Below are 25,958 nucleotides of genomic sequence, written 5' to 3' on the forward strand. Positions count from 1 at the left end.
CAGGTGAGGCAAACAGATCTACAAAGGCAAGGTGACTTGCTCAAGGTCACAAGTAATAGTACAAAAAGGACTAGAATTCAGGTCTTAAGAATCCTTGGATGTTGTCCTTTCCTCTACACTATGTGCTAGGGAGATGATACCTAGCATAAAAGCAAAGTAAAATGAGTTAAATTCAAACAGTTTAAAAGAAGGCTCTCAGAGCAGTGCATGTTAGCTATAAGCTAAGGATTAGGCCCTTGAGGGCTAACGTGCTGTAATGCAAGGTGTAAATACAATGATCAGATTAAAATGATAGCTAACTCTTACAGAGTAATTACTAGGTATCCATAACCATTTTAAATATTTATTTATTCTATCTATGAGGTAGATACAATTGTTTTCATTTTGCAAATGAGGAAAGAAGGTATAATAAAGTTAGTTAAATGATGACGCCAGAAGACAAGAAAAGATTCCAAAAGAAAAGCGAAAAAATAGTTTCTTATGTACCTATTTTACATTTATGGTCAAAATAAATATTTAAACACTCAGGATTATATATAATATTAAAAGGCAAGATATTTTAGGTATTTCCTTTTTTTTGTTATTTTCCCCTTATCAGATTTCTCTGGTGAGAATTAGTGGTTTTTACAACAAGTTAGTGGTTAACTTAAGGGCATTTTTATAAAAGCCTGTGATGCAGATCAGCAAAAGTTCATGTGAAGATCTATAAAATAATAGGGAATGCAAGGAAATTTCAGTACATCTCCTCAAAACAGAAGAATAAACATATCAACTTAAATAAGGTTTGCAGGTCACACACTTTCCATAAGTAAAACACTAAATCATCTGCTCTGCACTAAGACAAGCAACAGTTATTTCAGATGAAAAGTTAACCTCAACTTTCTGTACTAGGAATAAAATGTATCTGTTTTAGGGTACACCTTACATTAATTCTGTAACATGGGATAGATGGATAGATATATAGCTGGATGGACAGACTACAGATATTTCTGAACCTACAGAAAATGATAATATATGGTTCTTAATTTTTAGAAGCTACTTTTATAACTTACCATCTTTTTCCTCTTATCTTGTTCTGTGGGTGGTTCTTCATCTTCTGTTACTTTTGGTTCCTCAAGATGAGACATCAACATACAGCTATAATAATTTTTTAAAAAACATGTTTTAAATAAAAATGTCTACAATACACTAAAAAATAAGTCCTTAAAATCACTAAGAACATGAATAATTCTGTGTTCTTAGTTTTTCACACCAAAATGTGAGAAAAAGACTAGATAATTTAGATTTAAAATTTAACAAAATTTTTGAATTATGAAAAGATATCTCACTATAAAAAGGGACATACTAAAACATTTTAGAGCATTTTACTTGGGCATTTCAGATAGTTATTTATACGCAACTTCTGAAACAATGAAACATCAGCTGACGAAGTAATGCATGTATACACTTTGTTATTTAAAAATGACAAACTCTTAAAACACTTCTTTTCCACCATAATTTTCACATCTACAGAATTTTACACATGCAATAATTTAAACATCACAAACATATTAATTATGTAACAGTCTACCTTGTGTTCCAAATGACATTACTGTGCTATGAGGAACTTGTCCTGATAGCATTTGTACCTTCTGGGTAGTTATAAATCATTTTATTTTGAATATCTGCACCATGCTCTTTATTATTAGCAGAGATAACAGAAACAGTTTCCTGTTCAGTCAACAATGGTTCCAGGGAGACCAGAAATCAACACTGTCTAGTGAATCAAAACCCCACTGTTTCCTAACTTGTGACAGGAGAATTCAGTAATTTATCAGCATGATCATAGGTTCCTAACCAATAAACAGTGGCAAAGAAAGTTTGGGTTCTCTTGTTTTGTAGCAAGTACAGGTGAAGGACAATTTCTGACTCAGCTGTGTAAATAGCTTGTAATATAGAACTAAGACAGGTGCTGACACCAGAAAACTTGATCAGGCTCATTCTTGCAGTGGAAACAAGTGTCTTTCGTTTCTATTTCCTACCATTAAAAAAGCAATGTTTGGAGTGACTGCCTCTGATCCAGTCAGTGCCCACTGGTGGGATCAAAGAGTAAGAACCTTAGGCTAGAAATCAGAAGTCCTGAAAAACGGCAGGAACTCAATCCCTAACTCACTGCATGGCCTTGACCTTGGACTGCAATGCTTTTGTCTGCCATGATATAATACAGTGTAGTACAAGTAGCTGGCCAATGGACTCTGACACAAAGTGAGAAAATTACATTACTCTATCAACCCAAAAGCTATTTAATAAAGTGAAATGTCTTAAAAACGTCTACATCCCAGTTTGCATTTTAGAACTGAATAATAATATGGGGATTCTTTACACTAGCCAATCTATGTCTGTTGCAGACTTGAATTCTAACTGCAATGACTATGGATCTGCATGAAAGCATGCTTTATTCTGCATCAAATTCTTCCACTGCATTCCAAAATCTGTTAACTTACTCATATAGTGAATGCTCTCTGTTCTGCCTCCCTAAATTAAAAGATTTATCATATTAAGCCTGGGCACGGTGGCGTATACCTGTAATCCCAGCACTTTGGGAGGCTGAGGCGGGTGAATCACCTGAGGTGAGGAGCTCAAGACCAGCCTGGACAACATGGTGAAATCCCTTCTTTACTAAAAGAAAAAATACAAAAACTAGCCAGGCATGGTGGCAGCCTCCTGTAATCTCAGCTACTTGGCAGGCTGAGATGGGAGAAATCGCCTGAACCCAGGAGGTGGAGGTTGCAGTGAGCCAAGATCGTGCCACTGCACTCCAGACTGGGCAACAGAGTGAGATTCTGTCCCAAAAAAAAAAAAAAAAGATTTATCACATTAATATTGGAGAATACTCTGGAGATACATATATACAGATTTTACTTCTTTCACTGACCAAAAACTAGACAAATAATAGAATACTGAAAAGCCCAAAGCTAAAACTGTCCTGCAGGAAAATTTCCAATTAAAAGTCAAATCTCATTTTGTTGACAAAGATTAAAGATAGACAATCATGCTTTACATAAAAGACATGTAAGAATTAATAGATTTCTAATAAACTAAAGTGTGTAGACTGTGCATGTAGTAATAGTTATACTAATAAAATAGTAAACACAACAGTTTAAAATAGGAATGACTAATGTGAATATAAGTGGCCACTCCTCCATTCTAAACTCAAGGCAGAAATCACCGAATAGATGCACGCACTCCAGCCTGCTAAATAAGAATCTTTCTCAAGAAGAAACTTCAACCAGCTAAACAGAACCAACAGGTGTTAGCATGAAAAAATGAAACCTTTTAATTTCTGGGTTTAAAGGTACTTGTAGTAATACCTTTCATTTAATCTATACAAACTCTGCCCTAAGTAATTCAGCCATTTTACAGATGAGAAAAGGCTGAATTTACAAACATTCATTGGACGCTGATAAACAGTATTTTTCCTCAAAATTTTTGTTGTCTAAATGAACTTTTCTCTACTTCAGGGTATCAAATTTGGATGCTTTAAAATTGCCCTTATTCTAGCACCTGAACAGAGTAAGTGCAATTGTCTAAAAAAAGCTTAGCTCCACGCTACTTGGAGCCCATATGTGTGCACAGGAGGGATAGTTGGGGCAAAGAACAAGTATTCCAGTCATTTTCTTAATGTCCAATATCACCGATTCTCAAACTTGAGCTTTCAGCTCAACCACCTGAAGGGCTTTGTTAAAGCACAGTTGGGCCCCACTCCCACAGTGTCTAATTCAGTAGAGTTTGATGGAGCCTGAGAATCTGCATGTCTCACAAGTTCCTCTGTGATGCTTTCTCATCATTTCCTCCATCATGTTGATGCTAATGTTGTCGAGGAAGTTGTGGGGGGCACACACTTTGTTAACCCCCGTTCTATGTTAGGCCAAACCACCAAAACGCTTCCTACTTACATTTTTTTACCTCTAGCCTCCAATAAACTGTTTAATAATGATTTTGTTTTTACTGCTATGTAACTGACTTTCAGCTAGGCTGATATATGAAATGATTTATGGGCCAGGTGCGGTGGCTCACACCTGTAATCCCAGCACTTTGGGAGGCTGTGGCGAGCAGATCACTTGAGGTCAGGAGTTCAAGACCAGCCTGGCCAACATAGTGAAGCCCCATTTCTACTAAAAATACAAAAATTAGCCAGGCGTGGTGGCACGTGCCTGTAATCCCAGCTACTCGGGAGGCTGAGATGAGAGAATTGCTTGAACCTGGTAGGCAGAGGTTGCAATGAGCCGAGATCACACCACTGCACTCCAGGCTGGGCAACAGAGCCAGACTCCATCTCAAAAAAAAAAAAAAAAGAAAACAAACAATTTATGGGTTGTTTCACATAAGACAAAACTGACACTGTTCAGTTGGTCTCTGTAGTGGACACTCTTGCTTGCCTATATAATCAGCCTCTTTCCTAATTGAACCCTGAATCTGTCCAGTTATCCTCTTTTTCCATGCTACCACTGTTTCAGAAAAAGCTGATCCCAGCCCCCCACCGCCAGTAGTTCAATAAGCAATCATGGAGATCCCATTCCCCTGGTCAATGATTACTTTCAGCAGGAGCATGTTTAAGGAATTCTGGCCAATTAGACATAAGAAGACATCTAATGCAATGATTTCCAGAAAAGGATTGCCTTGATCTTAAAAAAGACATAAGGAAGATTACTTATCTGTCAGTGGCATTGTCATGAACTGTAATGCCTAGAACTACTTTTTATCGATGAGGGATGGTAGCCTGCAGATCAGGTTAATATGCTGAGGGGATGGAGTAGAAAAAACCTCAGGCTTTGATGATGTTGCTAAGGCCACAGTCAGCTAATCTTGGAGTCACTTACCTATAGTCGTTAGGGTATCAGAAACAACTAATTCTTTATTGTTAAAACGGACAGTCCTTGTATAGTCACCTATATAAATATTAATAAAAAATGCACTTCTGGGCTCAGGGCATGACACCCCAGTGAGAAGAAATATTATGAGTCTCCCTCTCCTGTGTTAAATTACATTTAGCCTAAAGTTTCTTCCTCACATATTTTAAGTTCAGCCTGAAGGTCTCTTTGTACACAGTAAAGTGTAACCTAATTGGAAGTGTAGAGATTATAACCTATTCTTGTACCAATCAGAGTTTTAGCCAATCATAGGTGGCCAACTGTTGAACATCAAATAAGGCAAATGCTGAGCTGTAACCAATCCAGCTGTTTCTGTACCCTATTTCCCTTTTCTGTACCTCACTTTCCCGTTTCTGCTCATAAATATTATCTGACCAGGTACAGCCCTGAAGACACTGTGAACCAATTCTGGTTCTGGGGGCTGCCCAATTTGTGAACAATTCTTTGCTTAATCAAACTCTGTTAAATTGAATTTGTCTTAACACCTGATAAACCTACTTCCTTCTACTTGAAAATAAGAGCCATGTAATTCCTAATGTTTCTTTTTTTATCCTGGTAATTAGAAAGTGTATAGCTAAGTTTTATATCCTGCTGCCACAGGTTTCCCCAATCAAGGTTTCTTATTTAAATCCCTTCAATCCTATGTTAATAATTTTCTGTTATAATGAGCACATGCTTTCTTTTGCACTGTCTCAAATCCTCTTACGGTCACTAGACTGAATATCAGCAACTAAATATTGTATATTAGCAGTAAAGACAAAGTGCCATGAAGAAACAGGGAAAGATGGAATGAATTCTTCCTATAAGTCTGGAATGCAATTTTAGAGGTAGATATTTGCTAAGAAGGATAAGGGCTTGACACACCAAGAAGCAGAAATATTATTAGTCAAGCCATGAGTGTATGACATGTTTGCAGAATGATGAAGAATCCAGGGAGACAAGAGAGAAAGCTGGTGTCTGAGTCAGCACAGAATAGAGCCCCATTAACTTGATCCTGTAAAAAACTCAGCTTTTAATTTTAAGTGGGGCAGAATGGATCAGAGGGGGAAAACTGAAGAGAGAGATTTCCTAAGGAGGTCACTAGGATCTACACAAGTTAAGATAACATACAGATGTCAGAATCCAGGAACCAACATTTCTTCTAGTATTCTCTATTCCATTCTGAAGAGAGCCGTTCAGTGGGTCAGTGTATTGAGTGAAGGAGAAAAAAGTCCTTATAAAAGCCGAATTTTAACTTTTAGAATCCCAGGCTGTTCTACTGGTCTGAGACCACTCACCAACATCTACCCCGCCAGTCTTCCTCCACAATGGACCAAAGTGACCTTTCTAAGTATAAATCTGATTATGTCCCTCAGTGTGGAAATCACCAGTGGACCTCCACTGACTACAGAATACAGAATAGTTTCAAATAAGACTATTTCCTTTATACTTGGTATGTTTTGTACTTTCTAGCTATAAAAACCACAATTTATGAGTCATTTTCTAACCAAATTTTAGTGCCTCTAGGCTTCTTAAAATGCTGGCTAAAATCTTTTTTTTTTTTTTTGAGACAGGGTCTTGCTCTGTCACCCAAGCTGGAGTGGAGTGGTGCAATCACAGCTCATTGCAGCCTCGATGTCTCAGCCTCCCAAGCAGCTGCTGGGACTAAAGGCGTGTGCCTGGCTGATTTTCAATTTTTTTTTTTTTTTTTAATAGAGACAGGGTCTCACTATGCTGCCAGGGCTGGTCTCCAACTCCTGGGCTCAAGCGATTCTACTGTCTCGGCCTCCTAAAGTGCTAGGATTACAGGCGTGAGCCACTGTGCCGGGCCGCTAAATTCTTTCTTCCTTTTTACTTCCCAAACCTTGGCAAGGGATTGTCAATTTCATTTCCCAATATTCCTTTCAACAAAAATATTATTGAAGGAAATAAAAGAGAAATACTCTAGCCAGACAAGCAGAAAGCAAAGAAGGCAAATCTCTAGCCTCATTAATATATTTTCTTGGCTTAATAAAAACTCTGGCTAAAAAAGTAATAAAAACAAAAAACCAACCAAACCACAAACCCACCAACAAAACCCCAACAAATAAACACATTCTTCAACTCTCAAAATGGAATTCTTCTTTCTTCCAAAAGAATTCATTTTCTGTACAACCCTGAAGAAATACAAGTGTCAACATTAATAGGCAACTGCTGACTATCCATTTATCTTGGAAGATAAACTTTTCTAACTTTAAAAAAAGAGGGATCATTAGAAGGGAAAATAAAAGCCCATTTCCATTTTTTCCACACGAAATGTTGTTTAAATTTTAAAATGCCTGTTCAATATGTTATGAGGAAAAATCAAGGTATAAAAATAAGAATAGGCTACAGGTAAAAGCATAACTATTTTTAAAAATTATATATGCACGTGTATGTCACATGTCACCCAAACTGTAAATACCTTTCAATCCTCTTTAGCCATACCTACCTGTCCCCATTTCCTGCTAATCCTTCCTCCAAAATATATCTCAAATTCATCTCATCACCACTCACCAAGATAAGACTACTTTAACAGCTACCTAAATGGTTTTCCCACTTCCACAGCAGTAGGTTCTCAATTTTTACAGTGTATATGAAACATCACAGTTCCTGTTTGCAATGCAGATTCTACTGTGTGACCCCCAAAGATTCTGATATAATCAGTCTGCACTGAGGAAGGAGAATCTGCATTTCTAACATGCATCCCAGGTTGTTCCAGTGATCTGAGACCACTCACCAGCATATACCCCTTCTGTCGTCCTCCACAATGCATCAAAGTGACCTTTCTAAGTATAAATCTGATCATGTCCGTCCGGTGTAGAAATCACCAGGAGACCTCCACTGACTACAGAATACAGACCGCAATTCTTCGTATTTCACAAAGGTTACTTAACTAGTTGGCTCCAATCCACTACATATCCTTGAGAATGATTCTCAGTTTCCCTGGACTCCTTTCTCTCTTGCACCTGGTATTGCTCCATAGGTCCCTGTCTCCCCTTCTAGGTTGTGGGCTCTTTCAGGTGAGAGACTCAGTTGCTTCCTCACACTACACAGTGCCTGGCGTAAACAGTTTGAATAAAAAGATGATCTGTCAACAAGGCTTTCTTAGTGTGATGGCTAATTTTGTGTCAACTTGACTGAGATACTGAGTGCCTACCAATCTGGTTAAACATTACTCTGGGTGTATCAGCGAGGCTGTTTCTGGATGAGATTAGCATTTGAATCTATAACCTGGGTAAAGCAGTTTGCCCTCCCCATGTGGGTAGACCTCAGCCAATCCACTGAAAGCCTGAATAAAACTCGACTGGATGAGGAAGAATTCATCCTGCGGCTGCTTCAAGCTGGGACACTGTACTTCTTTCGTCTTCAGAGTCAACTAGTTAAGTAACCTTTGTGAAATACAAACAGTTGTGGACTGTATTCTGTACCAATGGAAGTCCACTGGTGATTTCCACACTGGAAGGAGATGATCAGATTTATACTTCAGACTTACACCATGGGCTCTCGTGGGTCTTAAGCTTGCCGATGGTAGATTTTGGACTCCTCAGCCTCCATAATCATGTGAGCCAATTCCTTACAATCAATTTCTTTATATATATATATATATATATATATGTATTTGTCTCCTGTTGGTTCTGTTTCTCTGGAGAACCCTAATACACTACTGATGTAGGTGAAGGAAATAGAGTTTTCTTCCTTTTTTCCAATTCACTCAGGAGACTATAGTAAGAATTCAACAGAACCAGAAAGATTAACTTTTTTGAATAAACTGTTTAAATAAACAGGAAGGGGAAGTTGAAAGCCAAGTTAGCCACATAAGTATGTATTTTATGTTTCTCACACAGGCATTTCTGAAAGTTTATTTATGCCTTATAGTCTCGTGGACTGTAATTTATAGAACTCTATTTAATTCATAGAATTACAAAGTAGGAAGATTTAGTAGAGATCTAGTCTAACCACTCTTAGAAACAGAGACACAGAAAAGTGTATCTCCTGCTTATTTATTTCTCAACTGTGTTTCTATATGCAAAGTACCACCCCAGAATAAAAAGAAATCACCAAACAATTCTGGGGATAAAAGAAACCAGTGGTCAGATATGTTCCCGCTACTCATCAATACTAATGCTCAAGTCTAGGCCTTTTAGCTGGGATCCTAAAACTGGTTTGTTTTCCTTACTTCCAACATATTCCCTCTTCCAAAACAAAACTTTTTCTTCATGGCTGAGCTTGGCACATGGAGACCTTGACTCATCTTGACTCTTCCACAAATCTGCTGTGTCACTCTACATTTGTTGTTGTTGTTGTTATTTTTAGTAAAGATAAGGGTTTCCCCATGTCGGCCAGGCTGATCTTGAACTCCAGACCTCAAGCAATCTGCCTGCCTCAGTCTCCCAAAGTGCTGGAATTTCAGGCAGAAGCCACTGTGCCCAGCTAACTTTTCAGAGCCTGGATATTCTGATTTTTAATTCCATGAGAGTGCACTAGATAATTTCTAAATTTTCTAGTAACTTTCAGATTCTTACCTCTTCCAGTTAAAACATGTTATAATTTTGTTCTACTTCCTACATCCTAACCCTTATCCCTCCCTGAATTCTGTAACACATAGTGCCTTTTTTCTTTCCCTGACTATTAAAGCAAAATCTAGAATTGTACTGTTTGGTGTGCCCTGCACAAAACAAGGTATAACTATCTGTATTCATTACTAGTGTTTTAACTGTGCTATCAGCCATGTCCTCCCCTCAACTAAACTGTATACTCCAAAGAGGACAAAGGAATATCTGATCATATCCTAAATGTTTCACATAGAGTTGTAAACTTTGTCACATATTATGTATACAATTTACAGTCATGTGCCATTGATATCGTTTGGCTGTGTCCCCACCCAAATCTCATCTTGAATTGTAGTTCCCATAATCCCCATGTGTCATGGGAGGGACCCAGTTGGAGGTAACTGAATCATGGGGGCGATTACCCTCATGCTGTTCTCGTGCTTGTGAGTGAGCTCCCACGAGATCAGATGGTTTTATAAGGGGCTTTTCCCCTTTTGCACAGCACTTCTCCTTCCTGCCGCCACGTGAAAAAGGACGTGTTTGCTTCCCCTTCTGCCATGACAGTACGTTTCCTGAGGCCTCCCCAGCCCTGCAAAACTGCGAGTTAAATTAAACCTCTTTCCTTTATAAATTACCCAGTCTCAGGCAGTTCTTTATAGCAGCGTGAGAATGGACTAATATAGCCATAAACTCTCACACTAACTTAAAAAGAAAAAAACCCGCCTACATTGAATGCTTTGTTTTTGGTTTGTAGTCTCAAAAAATTTGATGTTTCCACTTCATACAAACTCCAGTCTTCTCAAAAGCTAAGTGACATATCAGAGACATTATGTTAATATGTTTAATAAGATTCAACAACATATATCTGCTATCCATATTTTTCAACAAAATATGATTCAAGTGACAATCTTTCCCATTTGCTAGAGATGGCTTTATAAACAGCAACACTGAAAAAAAAGAGCATGCTCAGAACATACTAGGAAAAAAACTTATAGGCTAAAATATATTTGAAATTTTAAAAGCTTAATCATCAAACAATGATTAAATCAAAGCAGCTCAATTTCAGGTTGTCGCTGTAACATAACAAAGCTGACACCAGCCGGGCATGGTGGCTCATGCCTGTAATCCCAGCACTTTGGGAGGCGGAGGCAGGCAGATCACTTGAGGTCGGGAGTTCAAGACCACCCTGACCAACATGGAGAAACTCCGTCTCTACTAAAAATACAAAAAGTAGCTGGGTGTAGTGGTGCATGCCTGTAATCCCAGCTACTCGGGAAGCTAAGGCAAGAGAATCACTTGAACCTGGGAGGTGGAGGTTGCGGTGAGCTGAGATCGTGCCATTGCACTCCGGCCTGGGCCACAAGAGTGAAACTCTGTCTCAATAAATAAATAAATAAATAAGCTGATACCAAGATCAAACAATAAATATTATAAGCAAAATAACAAAAACGTTTCTGTATAAAAGAGAAATTATAAAACTTTCATATTGTGCTTACAGAGTGATGGTGAAAAAAATCATGCAGCATGTATTTAATTATCCCCCAAATCCAATTATGATTAATTAAATAATGCACCTACTCTTTATAAGTTCCTGTTTCAGGATCTTCCGTCATGACATCATGCAGGCCTTCCACTGAAATGTTTATAATCCCACAGAATTTATCTTGGATAACACTAGAATAAAAGAAAAGCAAAACAGGTTAACTGGAATGCTAGAACAGGTTAATTTTTTGTTTTTGTTTTTCCTAAACATCCTCTTGAACATGAAGAGAAATTGCAGCTGTGAAATACAAAAGAAACTTTCAAAATCTATTTCTTATAACAAAAAGTTTATCTTTGCCTATAACATTACAATATTCTTTTTCACTAATTAGTATGTTTAAATACTAGATGGATAGATTCGATAGTAAAGGAATATTTTAATATTCTTGGATTTATAACAGTCTTATGTTACTTATATAACTACAAAGATAAAGACATAGAGTATTGACAAGTAAAAATTTCTGCTCTTCTAATGACACTGTGAAGAAAAAAGACATGCCAAATTCTGGAAGAAAATATTTGTAAAACAAGTATCTGGTAATGGACTTGAATCTAGGACGTAAAAAGAACTCTGAAAACACAATAAGATGAAAAATAATTTCAATTTAAAATAGGCATCAGGTGCAGTGGTGCAAGCCTGTAGTCCCAGCTACTTGGGAGGCTGAGGCAGGAGAATCTCTTGAGGCCAGGAGTTCAAGACTGCAGTGCACTACGATCACACTTGGGAACAGCCACTGCTCTCCAGCCTGGACAACACAGAGAGACCTGTCTCTTAAAAGAAACAGAACAAAAACATGTTTTTTAAAAAGGCAAAAACATGAACAGACATTTCACCAAAGAAGATACACAGATGGCATGTGAGCATCCTAAAAGGATGCTCAAAATCATTAGGCATTAGGGAAATTTGAATTAAATTGCAATGAAATTTTAAAAAATTTAGTGTTTTTTACATTTTTATACATTTAGGGGGTAAATCTACAAAAGTGCAGATTTTACAGACTTTTATAACGTCCAAGAAGGAAAACAGGCAGGCAGTAACACAGACAAAATTTTCGATTAACTTTTCAAAATAGTTATCTAAGCTAAAATTGATGATGCAACACTTTTTAATAATAGCAATCCCAAGAGAGAAATGAATCACAACCTTAATCACCTTAGAATTTTCTCAGATCCAACCAGACCATAATTATGCTATTTATACATGGTACCTAATTAATATTTAAAGTCATTCTTGCATTATTATATTTTAAATACAGGAAGTAAGTCAAGTTAGGGTAATTTAAGAGACTAAACACGTTTTTAGGCACTAAAACCCACAACCAAATACAATATTCCCTTAAGTATATTTATCTGCTTATATCATCCAACAGGGTTAAGAATAATTTATTGAAATAGCCAAAGGAAGAAACAAGCCCTGATTTATTAGCTTTAATCCAGAATTTCTACAACAGTAGAGACTACAACAGTGGTAACATTAAAAAAAAAGTTTTCCACTTTCCCTACCAGAGGAGGAAGAGCTGACAACTGGAATAGCCCCTGAGCAAGGAACAAACTTAGGTGAAAGCTGCTACAATTGGCAAGCAATAAAGACTGAGATGGTGGAGTGTCCCCACAGCTGCTAGCAGCTAAAGCCAAGACTGAAATCCAGAACTTTATACTGACCAAACCCAGAGGGCAGTGCTCCAGGCTTGACTGGAGACAACTTCAACCTTACTGTGCTGAGAAACTGCTTTCAGAGGGCTTCCACTGAGCCCACAGCTCATCTTTTGGAAGAAGTCATCTCTAGCTACTCTCAGTTTCTAGGCTTCCCAGGACTCCCGTCAGCCTACCGCAATGCAGCTTTTGACTCTACTACTCCATGGACAGATGACGTCAATTTGTGAAATTTAGGGGCCACACTTCAGTCTATCTCATGAGATATCTCTGCTGGGTGGACACCATTGGTCTCCCTTCCTGAAGACTCTGCTTCTTTGGCTTCTGTGAGCTTAGCCTCTTCTGGTCACTCTTGTTCTCTGGCATAGACTTCTCCTCTGGGGGCCCTTCAGCATCATTATTGCCCAGGCCAGTAAAAAGAGCCACATAAGGGAGTATGACTGTTGGTGAGGAGCCAAGATCACTCCACATCAGAAGAGATGGTAGCAGCCTGAAATGGTTTGGTGGCCATGGGAATAAAGAGAAAGGGGTAGGTTTGACAGATGTTTAATGGGTAAACATCACAGGATTTGGCAACTAATTGGCTATGAAAGATAAATGGGAGGAAAGAGTCTAGGATGACTGTTAGGTTTCATCTTGGGTGGGTGACTTGACTAGGTTGGTGACTTCGGCTCAATCCAATAGGGGATACAAAGAGAGCAAAGACATGAGAAGGAAGATGATGAAAGTGGTATCCCAGAAGACGAGAGGGTGACCAACAGCACCAAAAGTCAAATAATCAGAGAAATCAGGTTCTAAGCTGAGGAAGGGGAGTGACAATTCTTTCAAGAAGCTTGTCTGGGGAGGGAAACAACAGGGTAATAACTAGAGGGAGTGCAGGGTTGAAGGGGTGTTTTTTGGCTGAGGGAAATGGACCAGCTGAAAATGCAGGTGCCAAAGGGGTGGCTAAAGGAGCAGGATCCCAGAGATGGGATGAAGTGGGATCATAACAGAGGCAGGGCTGAACACAAGGATATCTTCGTACATGAGGCAGCAGGACACAGAGGTACACACTCCCTTGGAAATTCCTGCATTTTGAATTTTCCTCCCTCTGTGAATTAGAAGGTGAGGTTATGTATTAGGCATGTGGGTAAGCAGTTGGAGCCAAGTGGTCAATGTTTATAATAAAGGGTCTTGACCAAAGACAAAAAGATTGCTCAATGGCACTGAGGTCCACCTGCAGTTGAATGCTCTAGATTTGTAACAGCCCCCATCTGTACACTTCTATCATTTTTAGTTGCTATATTTTACACCCCAAGCAGATATACATAGGGAGAAATTGAGTCAGGCAATTCAGGCTTGGAAGCTTGCAAAGCTGGTAGAGTTTGAGGATGAGGGGTTTAAAGAGCTGAGGGTATGAATGAGAAGTCTGAGTTGACCACAGGGCACCTGTTGGGTCAGGTAGAGAATGGGGTTAAAAGTGGAAAAAACAAACAAAAGAAAAACCCATAACACCAAGTGCAAACATCAAAGTTTATGCCAGGCATGGCGGCTCATGCCTGTAATTCCAGCACTTTGGGAGGCTGAGGTGGAAGAGTCATTTAAAGCCAGGAGTTCAAGACTAGCCTAGGCAAGAAAGTGAGACCCTTGTTTTTACAAAAAAGAAGAAAATTAGCTGGGGGCAGTGGTGCACGCCCGTAGTCCCAGCTACTCATTCCCAGCTGAGATATGAAGATGATCGCATAAGGCCAGGAGTTCAAGGTTGCAGTGAACCATGATGGCACCACTACACTCCAACATGGGTGACAAAGCAAGACACTGTACATTAAAAAAAAAAAAAAGTTTAGTGGTAGAGAGTAAGAAAACTGGAAAATGTGAAGTTACAATAAGACAGGATATTAGAGTGTTGAGCATGATCACAAGGAGCAATGTATGGTTGAAGTGGAAGTGCATACAGATTTGAAAAACATCAAGGCCAACTGTAAGGCCATGCTTGAAAACATTCAGGGTGGCAGAATTTGGGATGAAGACTGCAAAGCAGATTTGAGGCCTCGGTGACTCCTGCATAGTGATTGTGAAATTGCCAGAGAACACAGAGAGCTGGTGAAGTAACCAGATGGCAGAGGCCTTCTGACCCCTTACAGACCTCATGAAAGTGGCTGAAACTGTGGTCAGCATCAGGGCCTCAAATTGTCGCTCCACCAGTGACTAGCTACATGGCCTTGGGCAAGTCAATTTAACCTCTCTGTGCCTCACTTGCCTTATCAGTAACATGGAGTCATAAGAGTATCCACAAGTAAAGTGCTTATAACAAGGCCTGCCACATGTACCAGAGCACTACTTAAATGTCAGCATCATCACCATTTCTCATTTGAACAATAAGGGGGTTAACAGTCTCTAAATCTCTTAAACTTTTTCATGTCAGTATCCTTTTACATTCTTAAAAATTGTTAAAGATGCCAAAGAACTTTTTAAAAAATGTATTATAACTCAATATTTTTTATATTAGAAAACTGAGAAAATACTTCAAAAATACTTATTCACTTAAAAATGTAATAAACCCATTACCCAGTTAAAAAAAAAAAAAGCTTTCCCCTATAGATATTTTCCAGGACATAGTCTGCAAATACTTTTGTCATTTAAATGGAAACATACATCCTTTCTACACAGTAATTCTGTATGGTCGTGGAAAAGTATATTAATAAATCTAGCTCCCCTGAAAAATACTGGCAAGAAAATAAGCTAAAAAAACCATAGTGGAAATTCACTATCTTAAAGAGAAAGTTGAATTTTTTTTGCATTCAATAATTATCCTTACAAAGGCTTTTATATACTAAACCATTCCCGATTACCTGTCTTTTCATTTTTTGAGTGCACGCACACACGCACACACACACACACACACACAGCAGCACCACCCTCCTCCAACAAAACCATTATCTTCAAGACTACAAGGAATAACTAAAAGGATCTATATGTAATGGCATGAGAAGAAACCACCATCCTGTGTGATTTTGCTATAAAAAACAACGCCCAATGAAGACATACTAAGCTTCCATGAAAAGGAGAAGATTAAGGACTGGTACAGAACTGTCTGGAAAAAAAAATTCAGTTGAATAAAAATGCTTGGTTTGAATCGTTACTTAAAAAGTCACTCGACAGAATAATTTTTTCAAGTGATAAAACGAATTTATCAGAGAACTGGTAATTATGGAGCTAGCACCATTGTAGATATTGGAAACTGATGAAAATAAAGCTATACAACACATAATTACAAGGTAATCATGAATATATATATATATTTTTTTTTTTTTTTTGGAGACTGAGTTTCGCTCTTGTTGCCCAGGCTGGAGTGCAATGGTGTGATCTCAGCTCACCACAGTCTCCACCTCCTGGATTCAAACGATTCTCCTGCCTCAGTCTCCTGAGTAGCTGGGATTACAGGCATGTGCCACCACGCTCAGCTAATTTTGTATTTTTAGTAGAGATGGGGTTTCTTCATGTTGGTCAGGCTGGTCTCGAACTCCCAGCCTCAGGTGATGAAGATACATTTTAAGAACAAATCAATAAGGCCAACTCTGTTCATGTTACCGAAGTAATTTGAAAAGGTAATTGTAGCTTGGGATTAAAGTCCTAGAAAAGTCTTGTATGCCACACAGCTCAGATCAAAATGAAGATAAAATGCTCTGGAAAACAGTGTTACATGATCAAAGGGAATTCTGACTGATAATGATGAAGACACCAATGTCAAAGTTTGCAAGAAGCATTTGAATAAAATTGTATCATGAATAAAAGAAAAAATATTTCTGAAGCAAAATTTCACATTTAAAAATACATATGTGTAATTAAACTAACAACTTCATATAAACACATTTACTATTTTGTTACAGCTTTATAATAATAATGTATTACAGTTGACCAAAAAACTTTATGCTCAATGACCTTTCTCTAAGCTCTGGAACCTTAAGTACACTGGCATCTTTCTCATCTGCTCCTGGCACTCTCACAATCATCTCAAAATTAAGAGATCCAACACCAAACTTATGAGTGCCTCCCCAACAAAAACAAGGAAACCAAAAACAGAGAATCAACACCAGGCTCTCTTCCTGTTTTCCTTATCCGAGTGAAAAGCATCTCTATCAACCCAGTGACTCATGCTAGAAACCAGGGATTCCGTTTTGACCTTTCTTCTCATTTACCCTTCCATTTACTCAATTCATCAACAAATTCTGTCAAATTTATCTCTGAAATTTTTCCTTGTTTCTACTACTCTATATTCCTATTAACACTGTGCAACAAGCCAATTTTGTCTCGAGTTTAAACTACTGCCTACCTTTCCAAACAAGGAAACTTCCACTCTTGACTTCCTCTAATCTATTCTCTATACGGCACACTAGAATGCTTTTACAAAATCTAGTATCTTTTCTTTGCTTTAAAGCAAAAGTTTATACCTTTCAATAACTTTCCATTACACTTAAAAATCCAAACGCTTAATCCTAATTTACTCAGCCCTATACATGACCTGGTTCCTGCCCAGCTCTCTGACCTTACCTAGCCTCACATTGTTCTCCACCTTCACGGGCTGTCTTTGATTAACACTTTCTAGTTTCTGGGCTTTCACAGGGGCTTTCCATCTGCTAGGAATTGTATGGCCTGGATTTACCTGGTCAGTAGCATTTATAATAAGGCTACAACTAACAACAACAACACTGCAGGTATGGTCCTGATTCTAGACAATGGTGTTTAAGGATGCTTTCATAGATGAGAAGCAGGTAACTGAGGATAAGGGAGTTTTGAAAGCCAAAGCTTGAGGAAACTGCACTACAACATAAAAACGTTTGCTCCTCAGAGCCTCAGACAAAAATACAAACTATGTATTAAGTTGTGTATCACAGAAAATATATGGAAAAAAGCAATAAGGTTGTCCAAAGCCAAAGATACAAACTAACAACAGGCTAGGGTTTATGAGCATGTACTGAAAACTCCACAGACGTGGGAAGAAATGGAGACCAAAGAAAACAGGAAGACAACATATGTATGTAAGGTCTCCACATTATTCAGGATAAGAAAACTACCTTCTACTAAATTAAAATGTCCTCTATCACAAGATGTCTTGGAATTGAGTGAGAAGCAATGAAACAAGGCACATCTGGGCCAGCAGCAGGTGTACTACACATTCTTCTCTCTCATACTGCTTTCTCCAACATTTCTCTTTTAACCTACCAGGCTTCCCACATTAAAAGTGTGCAGCCACACAAGCTTACCAGCTTCAGCAAAGTGATGACCAGTGTAGGGGGCACTTAAAAAAAACAAAACAACAACAAAAAAAACTATGCTTCAGACAGTACAGCACTAGTATAGAAAAAAAATGCCTATTACCTTGTTACTATTGCTGTGACCTGCTCCTATTTCCCTTTTTTTTTTTTTTTTTTTTTTGAGGCACAGTTTTGCTCTGTCATCCGGGCTGGAGTGCAGTGGCATGATCACAGCTCACTGCAACCTCCTCCCGATGGGCTCAAGCAATCCTCACACCTCAGCCTCCTGAGTAGCTAGGACTACAGGCACAGGCCACCACACCCAGATTTATTTTTTATTTTTATTTTTGGTAGAGATGGGGTTTCACCATATTGCCCAGGCTGGTCTCGAATTCCTGAGCTCAAGTGATCCGCCTTCCTCAGCCTTCCAAAAGTGCTGGGATCACTGGTGTGAACCGCCATGCCCAGCCTCTCCTGTCTCCCGATCACTACTACTGAAGTCTGTCCCATCACCACTGAAGCCCTCATCAGTAGCCTGACACCAAATGTATCTACTCCACTGACAGGAAGAGGTTAAGTTCTCAGTTTTACATCCCAGAAATGAGAGATATGTTTTTAAAATTCCACATTGGAATTATAAATTTTAAAGTTATACACTTTTAATTTATAGTTTATAAATAAATACTATTGATTTCTAATATTTGTCATTTGTTATGAGGGGAAAATGAATTACTTCTGATACGCCCTGCAACTTTAATTACAATTTGTAATACTCAATGGAAAGAATGGATTCTATTCTTCCTCAAACACAGCCACGCTAAATTAGAGCCTATTTTTGGGTGCTCTAATCAAGAACTTTTAATAAATGGTAGAGATAAGAACCTGTAGTAAATGGTAGAGAAATACAGAAATCTTAAGAAAGGTAAGCTTCCTTAGCTATATTAATTTAGAATATCATTTAGTTTTAACTTAGGGCTGCTCAAAATGTGAAACAATGAAATACAGAAATTGTACCCAAGAAAATTATTATGCCTATAACACTTCAATTATATCTTAAATAAGTTTTTTAACTGTACAACTACCAAACAACAGTGAAATATGAGCTGGCTAATATTTTTCAAGGGAGTAGCTACTTACTCCAGCTCTCTTTTGATTAGTAAAAAAAGAAAATGTTTTTAAAAGGAAATAGCTGACAAAGACTGAAATGAACATTTAATGAATACCACTGTGTAGAACTATAGCTCCATATATAAATTGATATTAATATAATGGTTTTCTAGTTGAGTCTAAATCAATTAGAAGCTATATTTTCAAAAAGCAAAAATTTTGATAGATTTTCTGAACTGCCTTCTTTGAACTTAGGAATTTTAAGATAAAAATACTTTGTTATATAAATTTTTCTGAACTTCACATAGCCAGCTGTGTTGCTTGTGAACATCTTTAAGAGGGTACGGTTTAGGTGGTAAGGAAGGGAGGCATGGAGAAGTTTTCAGTCTACCTTATGTATTTCCGCGCTGTTTAAATTTTTTCCCAATGAACATGTACTTTTAGTAATTAAAGAAAAACATAATTGGATTTGTAGGAGTTGGGAAGATACAACAAAGAAAAAAATACATTATTAAAAATGTCTCTCAAGGTGAACAAAAAGATCGCTCTTCCATAACAAAACAAATTACTTAAGAAAAATAATGTTTATTTAAATATATTCACATTTTCTGCTGAAATTATAATCCCCGAAAAAGCATTCAGCTAAGCAGGGAAAAGCAAACCATTGTTTGAAAACTCTTTGGGGTTGGTGGGGCTTTATTTATGCAAATTCTAATATATCTTAAAACTACTTTTCAGCTCCTTTCTGATTTTCTCTCAAATGTATTAACACAGTGTTTCTCAACGTGTGGTCCCAGACCAACAGCATCAGCACACTTGTTAAACTGAAAATTCACAGGCTCTATTCCAGACCTACTGAATCAAGAACTCTGGCTTGGATATCCACATGCAGAAGAATGAAACTGGACTCCTATTTCTCACTGTATACAAAAATCAAGTCAAGATGGATTAAAGACTTAAAAATAAGATCTGAAACTATAAAGCTACTAGAAGAAAGCACAAGGAAAACACTTCTGGACAAAGATTTTATAGCCAAGACCTCAAAAGCACAGGCAATAACAACAAAAATAGACAACTAGGCCATATTAAATGAAAAGGCTTCTGCACGGCAAAGTAAACAAGGGTGAACAGAAAACACACTGAATGGGAGAAAACATTTGCAAAATATTCATCTAACAAGACCCTAATATCCAGAATATACCAGGAGGTCAAGTAACTCAACAGCAAATAAATCAACAAAAAACCCACAAAATAATCCCATTAAAAAGTGGGCAAAGGAACAGACATTTCTCAAAGGAAGACATACAAATGGCCCAGAGGTATATGAACAATCTTCAACATCATTAATCACTAATTGCATTTGAAATGAAAATGAAAACCACAATGAGATATCATCTTAGCACAATTAGAATGGCCATTATTAAAAAGACAAAAAATAACAGATGCTGGTGAAGATGCAGAGAAAGGGGAACTCTTATATACTGCTGGTGGGAATGTAAATTAGTACAGCAACTATGTAAAATAAATTCTAACTATCATCTGACCCAGCAATCCCCACTACTGGGCATTTATCCAAAGAAAAAGAAATCAGTATGGAGACCTGCACTCCCATGTTTATTACAGCACTATTCACAATAGCAAAGATCAGGAATCAACCTAAGTGCTCATCAGTTGACAAATGGATAAAGAAAACTGTGATATATGTACACAGTGGAATACTATCAGGCCATAAAAAAGAATGAAATATTGTCATTTGCAGGAACAAAGACAGAACTAGAGGTCATTATGTTAAGTGAAATAAGCCAGGCGCAGAAAGACAACTATGACATATTCTTACTCATATGTGGGAGCTAAAAAAAAGGTGATCTCATGGAGGTAGGGAACAGAATGATAGATAACAGAGGCTGGGAAGGTTGTGTGTGTGTGCAGGGAAGAAGATGAAAAGAGGTTGGCTAATGGGTACAAAAATACAGTTAGATAGAAGGAATTAAGTTCTAATGTTCAATAGCAAAGTAGAATAGCTATAGTTAACAACAATATATTGTATATTTCAAAATAGCTAGAAGAGAGGCCTTGTAATGTTCCCAACACATAGAAATGATAAATAGTTGAGGTGATAGATATCCCCAATACCCTGAGACTTGATCATTACATATTCTATGCATGTAACAACATATCACACGTACCACATAAATATGTACAAATATTATCAATAACAATTTTTTTAAAAAGAAAAAACCCTGGGAGGGGTAGAGGAAGGAGTCGGGGTAGCACACTGTGCTTTTATAAGGCTACCAGGCGATTCTGAGTTTGAGAACCACTGTATTATGGTAGAATAAACAATATTGCATCATAATTATTTTCATTTCACAATATGAACTTGATAATTATCATTTGGTTTAAATACTCCCAGATAACATGTTCCAGGCTAATTTCATATGGATTGTATTTTTCAGTAGTTAAAAAACACAAATTTCGGGGAAAAGGAAGAACAGACACAAACATGAAAGATATAATGCTTAAGAAAAATTTTAAATACATATTTGTGGTTCAGGTCACTATTAACGAACCAACGAGCATAGGCACTTACTATAATCCCTAATATTCTGCAGTACAAATATTCTGCCAGTACAAATTTATGCTAATAAAGAAAAACATTATATTACTTCTATTACCATCTATATTAAAGATTCTTAATCAAGGGCACTAACATCTCCTAGGGACTCTCTCAACTTCTACAAGGTCTTATTCTTCCCCACTTACCTATTTCCCAAAACCATGGCTCAAATGGTTATTGTTACTGTAAAGGGTGTAGCATACACTTCCAGTGTACTGGATAGATGAAAGTTTAAGAATTATTGGCCTTTACCCTAAGACCTCGCTTCTGAATTTCTGCATGATATATTATTTCCATTTGGAGATCCAGTAAGAACCTCAATCTGTCTAAAACCGAACTCATTATTTTGCCCCACTCCTTTTCTTTCCATAGTTTAATGAATACAGCACAAAACTGCCTAAGCCAAAAACCTACCATCTTTGACTTCTCCCTCCCCTGCCACCCCTCAACCAATCAGCAAGGCAGTTCATTTTACTTTCAAAGTACCTCTGGATCCATCCATCCTTTTTGCCAGTATCCTGGCTCAGGCCTCTATCATCTTTCCCCTGGATTAGTAATTCAGATTCCTACTCAACTAATTCTGGCTCTGGTTTTATTGTTCCTTCCAGAAAGAGGGAAATTTCTAAAGGGTAAATCTAATCATTTCACTCTACTGCTTAAAAATCCTTCAATGGCTCTCTGTTGCCCTCAAGATAAAGCATGTAACTACAAAGCTTTCATCACCTGATCTCTCTTTCGGGCTTTAAATCACATACCATCATTCACGATGCCAGCTGTATTGAATTTTAGTTCCTGAAAAGCAGCATGTTTTCTTCTGTTAACCCCTCTGACACGATGTTGCTCAGCTCTCTTCACTGGGCTAATTTCTATTTATTCTTCGTGATCCAGTTTTGATGTCACTTTCTTCATAAAGCCATCTATCACCTCCACAAATGTTATACTCAACAGCATCTCCAAGTACAGTACTTATCATCGCACTGTGCAGTAACCATGTATCTCCTCCTCTAAATTTCAAGCTCTACCTAGAATAAGAACCATGTCTATTTTTTTCATATTATAATCCTAGAACCAAAGCAGCAATATAGTATAAAACTGAAAGCATGAGCTCTAGTCAGAGAGGCCCAAAAAGTGTTACAAGCTGTAAGAATTTGGCATAGTTACTTAGACTCTAAGTTTCCTCACCTGTAAAGTATAAATAATACCACCTTTCAAGACTATTCACAGATTAAATGTGAAATGTGAAATATTTGGCACAGTGCTTGATACACAGAAATGTTAGCTATTATTACTTAATACAGTATATATCAAAGAAAATATTTGCTAAATGAATACACTGTTCACAAATTATTAAAAACATATTTTAATAATGCTAAATTTTAATAATGAATTATATGATTCATTATATTTCCAAGTAAAGTATATAATTCCATAAGGAGGTTTCAGTTTAAATCATGTCCATGGCACTGAAGTTTCTTATAGACAATATTTAGTTGAGTCATAAAGCAGAATGTTCAAAAAGAATGACCTGTGCCTCATTTTCAGGAACAATTTGTTTATGAAGTCGAATCTGCTCCAAGCCAGGACTTTCTAGAGAATTTGGGGAAGTGTTACAAATTGAGGCAGTTACATTATACCCTGCTGACTGATAAAAGCTGTAGTATTCAAGTCTATTTTCCCTTGAGTTTTCTGATGCCTTTAGTTTTTGTTTAAACTGAACAACTTTGTAGATCAAAAAAATGATTAAAACACAAGCTAGGATGAAAAAAGCTAACAAAATGTCAAAAGCCTCATTCAACTTCTCAACTTCTTGTGTACAAATTAGAGATGTTTTCCCTGACATTGAAGCAGCATCAATCGGTAGAGCACTGTTTTTTTCCAAGTTCAAGGTAACAGAAGTAGTAAGTTGTATTTGCACAGGTAACACTGCTGTAGTCTCTAATGGATTACCAAAGGCATTCTCTTGAAAAAATCTACCAGCAGGTGAAGTAGGAATTCGTTCCCAGAAAGTAATGTTCTCAGTCTCAGTATTTTCCAGAGGACTGCCATTTGTGGTTACTTTATGCCAGGCCATCATTAGCGCAGTAGTCTTGTGATGAATATGAGGAGATTTTACAACAGCCCAAGCTCTGGATACATTTATTGAAGACGTAACACAATTTGTAATGTTAATATAACGTAATGCTCTGCCACGCATGGATGGGGGATTCTGACAATAGATGTTTAGAGTAATGGCTGAAGATGCTAGCCAGTCTCGAAGGCCCAAAAGTTTGCAGTTACATTCCCAAGGATTAGAATTTGCCTGAAGATGAATCAATGAAGACAATGGCTTAAGGACCCTTGGATGCAAGTCTGTAAGATTATTAAATGACAGATTAAGGATCTTCAAAGATGCTCCCATATTTTCAAATGTATCATTATCAATGCTAATTATTCTGTTTCTATCTAACTTAAGGTAAATTAAATTCTTTAACAAACTAAATGTGTCAGAATTTAAATTCTCTAAATCATTATGACTTAAGATCAAATGTTTAAGATTATTAATTCCACTAAAACCATCCCTAGTAACATTTCTAATTCTTGAATTTTTCAGGAGGAGGTATTCCAAACTGACAAGTCCTTTAAATGCAAAGGGCTGTATTGCTTTAATAGGATTATGAGACAAAGAAAGTCTTCTAAGACTTTTAAGTACTTCAAAGGCATTTGATGGTACTTTTGTTAAATTATTACTTTCTAAATACAAACAAGCAAGGTTTTCAAGATGTTGAAAGCCTGATTCTGATATCCTCAAAATGTTATTGTTTGATAAATCAAGTATCCGAAGAGCAACCATACCAACAAAGGTACCGCTCCCAAGGACAGTGAGGCGATTCCTTTGTAGATTTAAGTACTGAACTGAAACTAGATCATTAAATACTCCTCTTGGAACAAAAGATACCTGATTAGACTGTAAATATAAATTACGAAGATTTAAAAGTCCCTTAAATATTCCAGGATCTAAGCGTTTGATGAAATTATGATTTAGAAATAGAAAATATAGATGCCTCAATTGAACAAAGGCTTTTGGATATACATACAGAATGTTAGAATTATCCAAATACAATGCTACAAGAGAATGAAGTCCTGTTAATTCACTTTCATTTATATAAGATATATTATTCCCAGTCAGATACAGAAAAACTGTACTTTCAGGAAAATTCTTAGGAATACTCGAAAGGCCTAAGTTACGGCAGTTAATTTGTCTCCCAGTGCAGAGCTGACAAACAGACGAACATCCAAGTATTTCTTTGTGGAGTAATAATAAAAGATAACAGGTAACAACCAGAAACAGTCGTAGGCAAGGCAGAGAAAACTGTAATCCACACATATCCCTGTTCTTGGTTTTTCTGTTCAGATCAGAATTGGCTATAAAAAGAGAAGGTAAAGCTTTAAATCATCAAAACTTCATCAAATGAATTTTTTTATAATACTATAACTTCTGTATTCTATTTTAATTAGGATCAGCCAATAATACTATCATAAATCATACCATGGTAATAGCAAAAAATAGTAAGTATGGAATACGTTCTACAATTATTAACATGATCAGGCCATTAACCCACTACTTGACAAAATAGTTCAGATTAATAACATTTGTTAAGCTAACTTAAAAATTACAATTGATTACAACATAGGTGACGATGTAGGAATGAGAATCTTTGAATTTAATACGTCCCTTTAACAACATAAAGTCTAATATCAAATAACATTATAATTTATGAAAATACAAATTCACTACAGAACAATTAAACTCTAAATTACAGTTTGTCACAGAACTATTTTTCATGTCAGCTAAAAGTTCATATTTAAGTAAATAATCTTACCAAGAAAAGGAAATTCGTATTATTAACACTCAGCTGATTCAGTAAAGGTTTTCTTTTTAAATCTGAAGAACGACATTTCTTAACTCCAGTTTGTTCTGTGTCACTGCTGACCTCCACCCCACCACTTTTTTTTTTTTAAGTCACCGTTTGCTCAGGAAACACCACTCTTCACATTGGTTCCTTTACAGTCAATGTGTAAAACAGAGGTTGCCATGGATACAGGAAGCTAAGAGACAGGAAGTAATTTTATCTGTGTTTCAGAAGTATTGCTGAACGGAAATCTCAGGAACTTATTTTTTCAGAATGCAGTTAGAGTTTTCCTAATATACACATCGAAATATCTCCTATAATATAAAAATAATAGTTTTTAAAGGATACTTGAAAATGTTAGTTATTCAGAACCCAAATATCAATCAACAGACTCTAGCTATCAAACAACATAGCTACTGAATGGAAAAGGCTAGTTCAAATAAGATGTATATAGA

The 25,958-nt window shown here is 37.0% G+C and overlaps 1 protein-coding gene across 2 annotated transcripts; it reads right to left on the reverse strand.

Moving 5' to 3' along the window:
- Window positions 1-1,052: 1,052 nt before the first annotated feature.
- LOC100595290 (leucine-rich repeat-containing protein 70) lies at window positions 1,053-25,681 on the reverse strand. Of its 2 annotated transcripts, XR_004029154.1 has the most exons (3): window positions 25,474-25,577; window positions 11,039-11,134; window positions 1,053-1,137 (listed from the first exon to the last, which is right to left on the reverse strand). XR_004029154.1 is itself a non-coding variant. In XM_003265979.2 (2 exons), the coding sequence occupies exon 2, from the start codon at window positions 24,975-24,977 to the stop codon at window positions 23,109-23,111; it is 1,869 nt and encodes a 622-aa protein (XP_003266027.1). In that variant the 5' UTR covers window positions 24,978-25,015; window positions 25,474-25,681; the 3' UTR covers window positions 22,958-23,108. The 2 variants fall into 2 exon arrangements, 1 of the variants encoding a protein (XP_003266027.1); XM_003265979.2 differs by lacking the exons at window positions 1,053-1,137; window positions 11,039-11,134 and adding an exon at window positions 22,958-25,015 and having other exon boundaries at window positions 25,474-25,681.
- Between the last annotated feature and the right edge of the window lie 277 nt (window positions 25,682-25,958).

Source organism: Nomascus leucogenys, unplaced genomic scaffold (genome assembly GCF_006542625.1).
Source record: "Nomascus leucogenys isolate Asia unplaced genomic scaffold, Asia_NLE_v1 001037F_58509_qpd_obj, whole genome shotgun sequence".
NCBI classification, from domain to species: Eukaryota; Metazoa; Chordata; class Mammalia; order Primates; family Hylobatidae; genus Nomascus; species Nomascus leucogenys.

Coding starts and splice junctions, on each gene's coding strand:
- LOC100595290 (XM_003265979.2), bottom strand. CDS start 24,977: ATGTGTGGATTACAGTTTTCTCTGCCTTGCCTACGACTGTTTCTGGTT.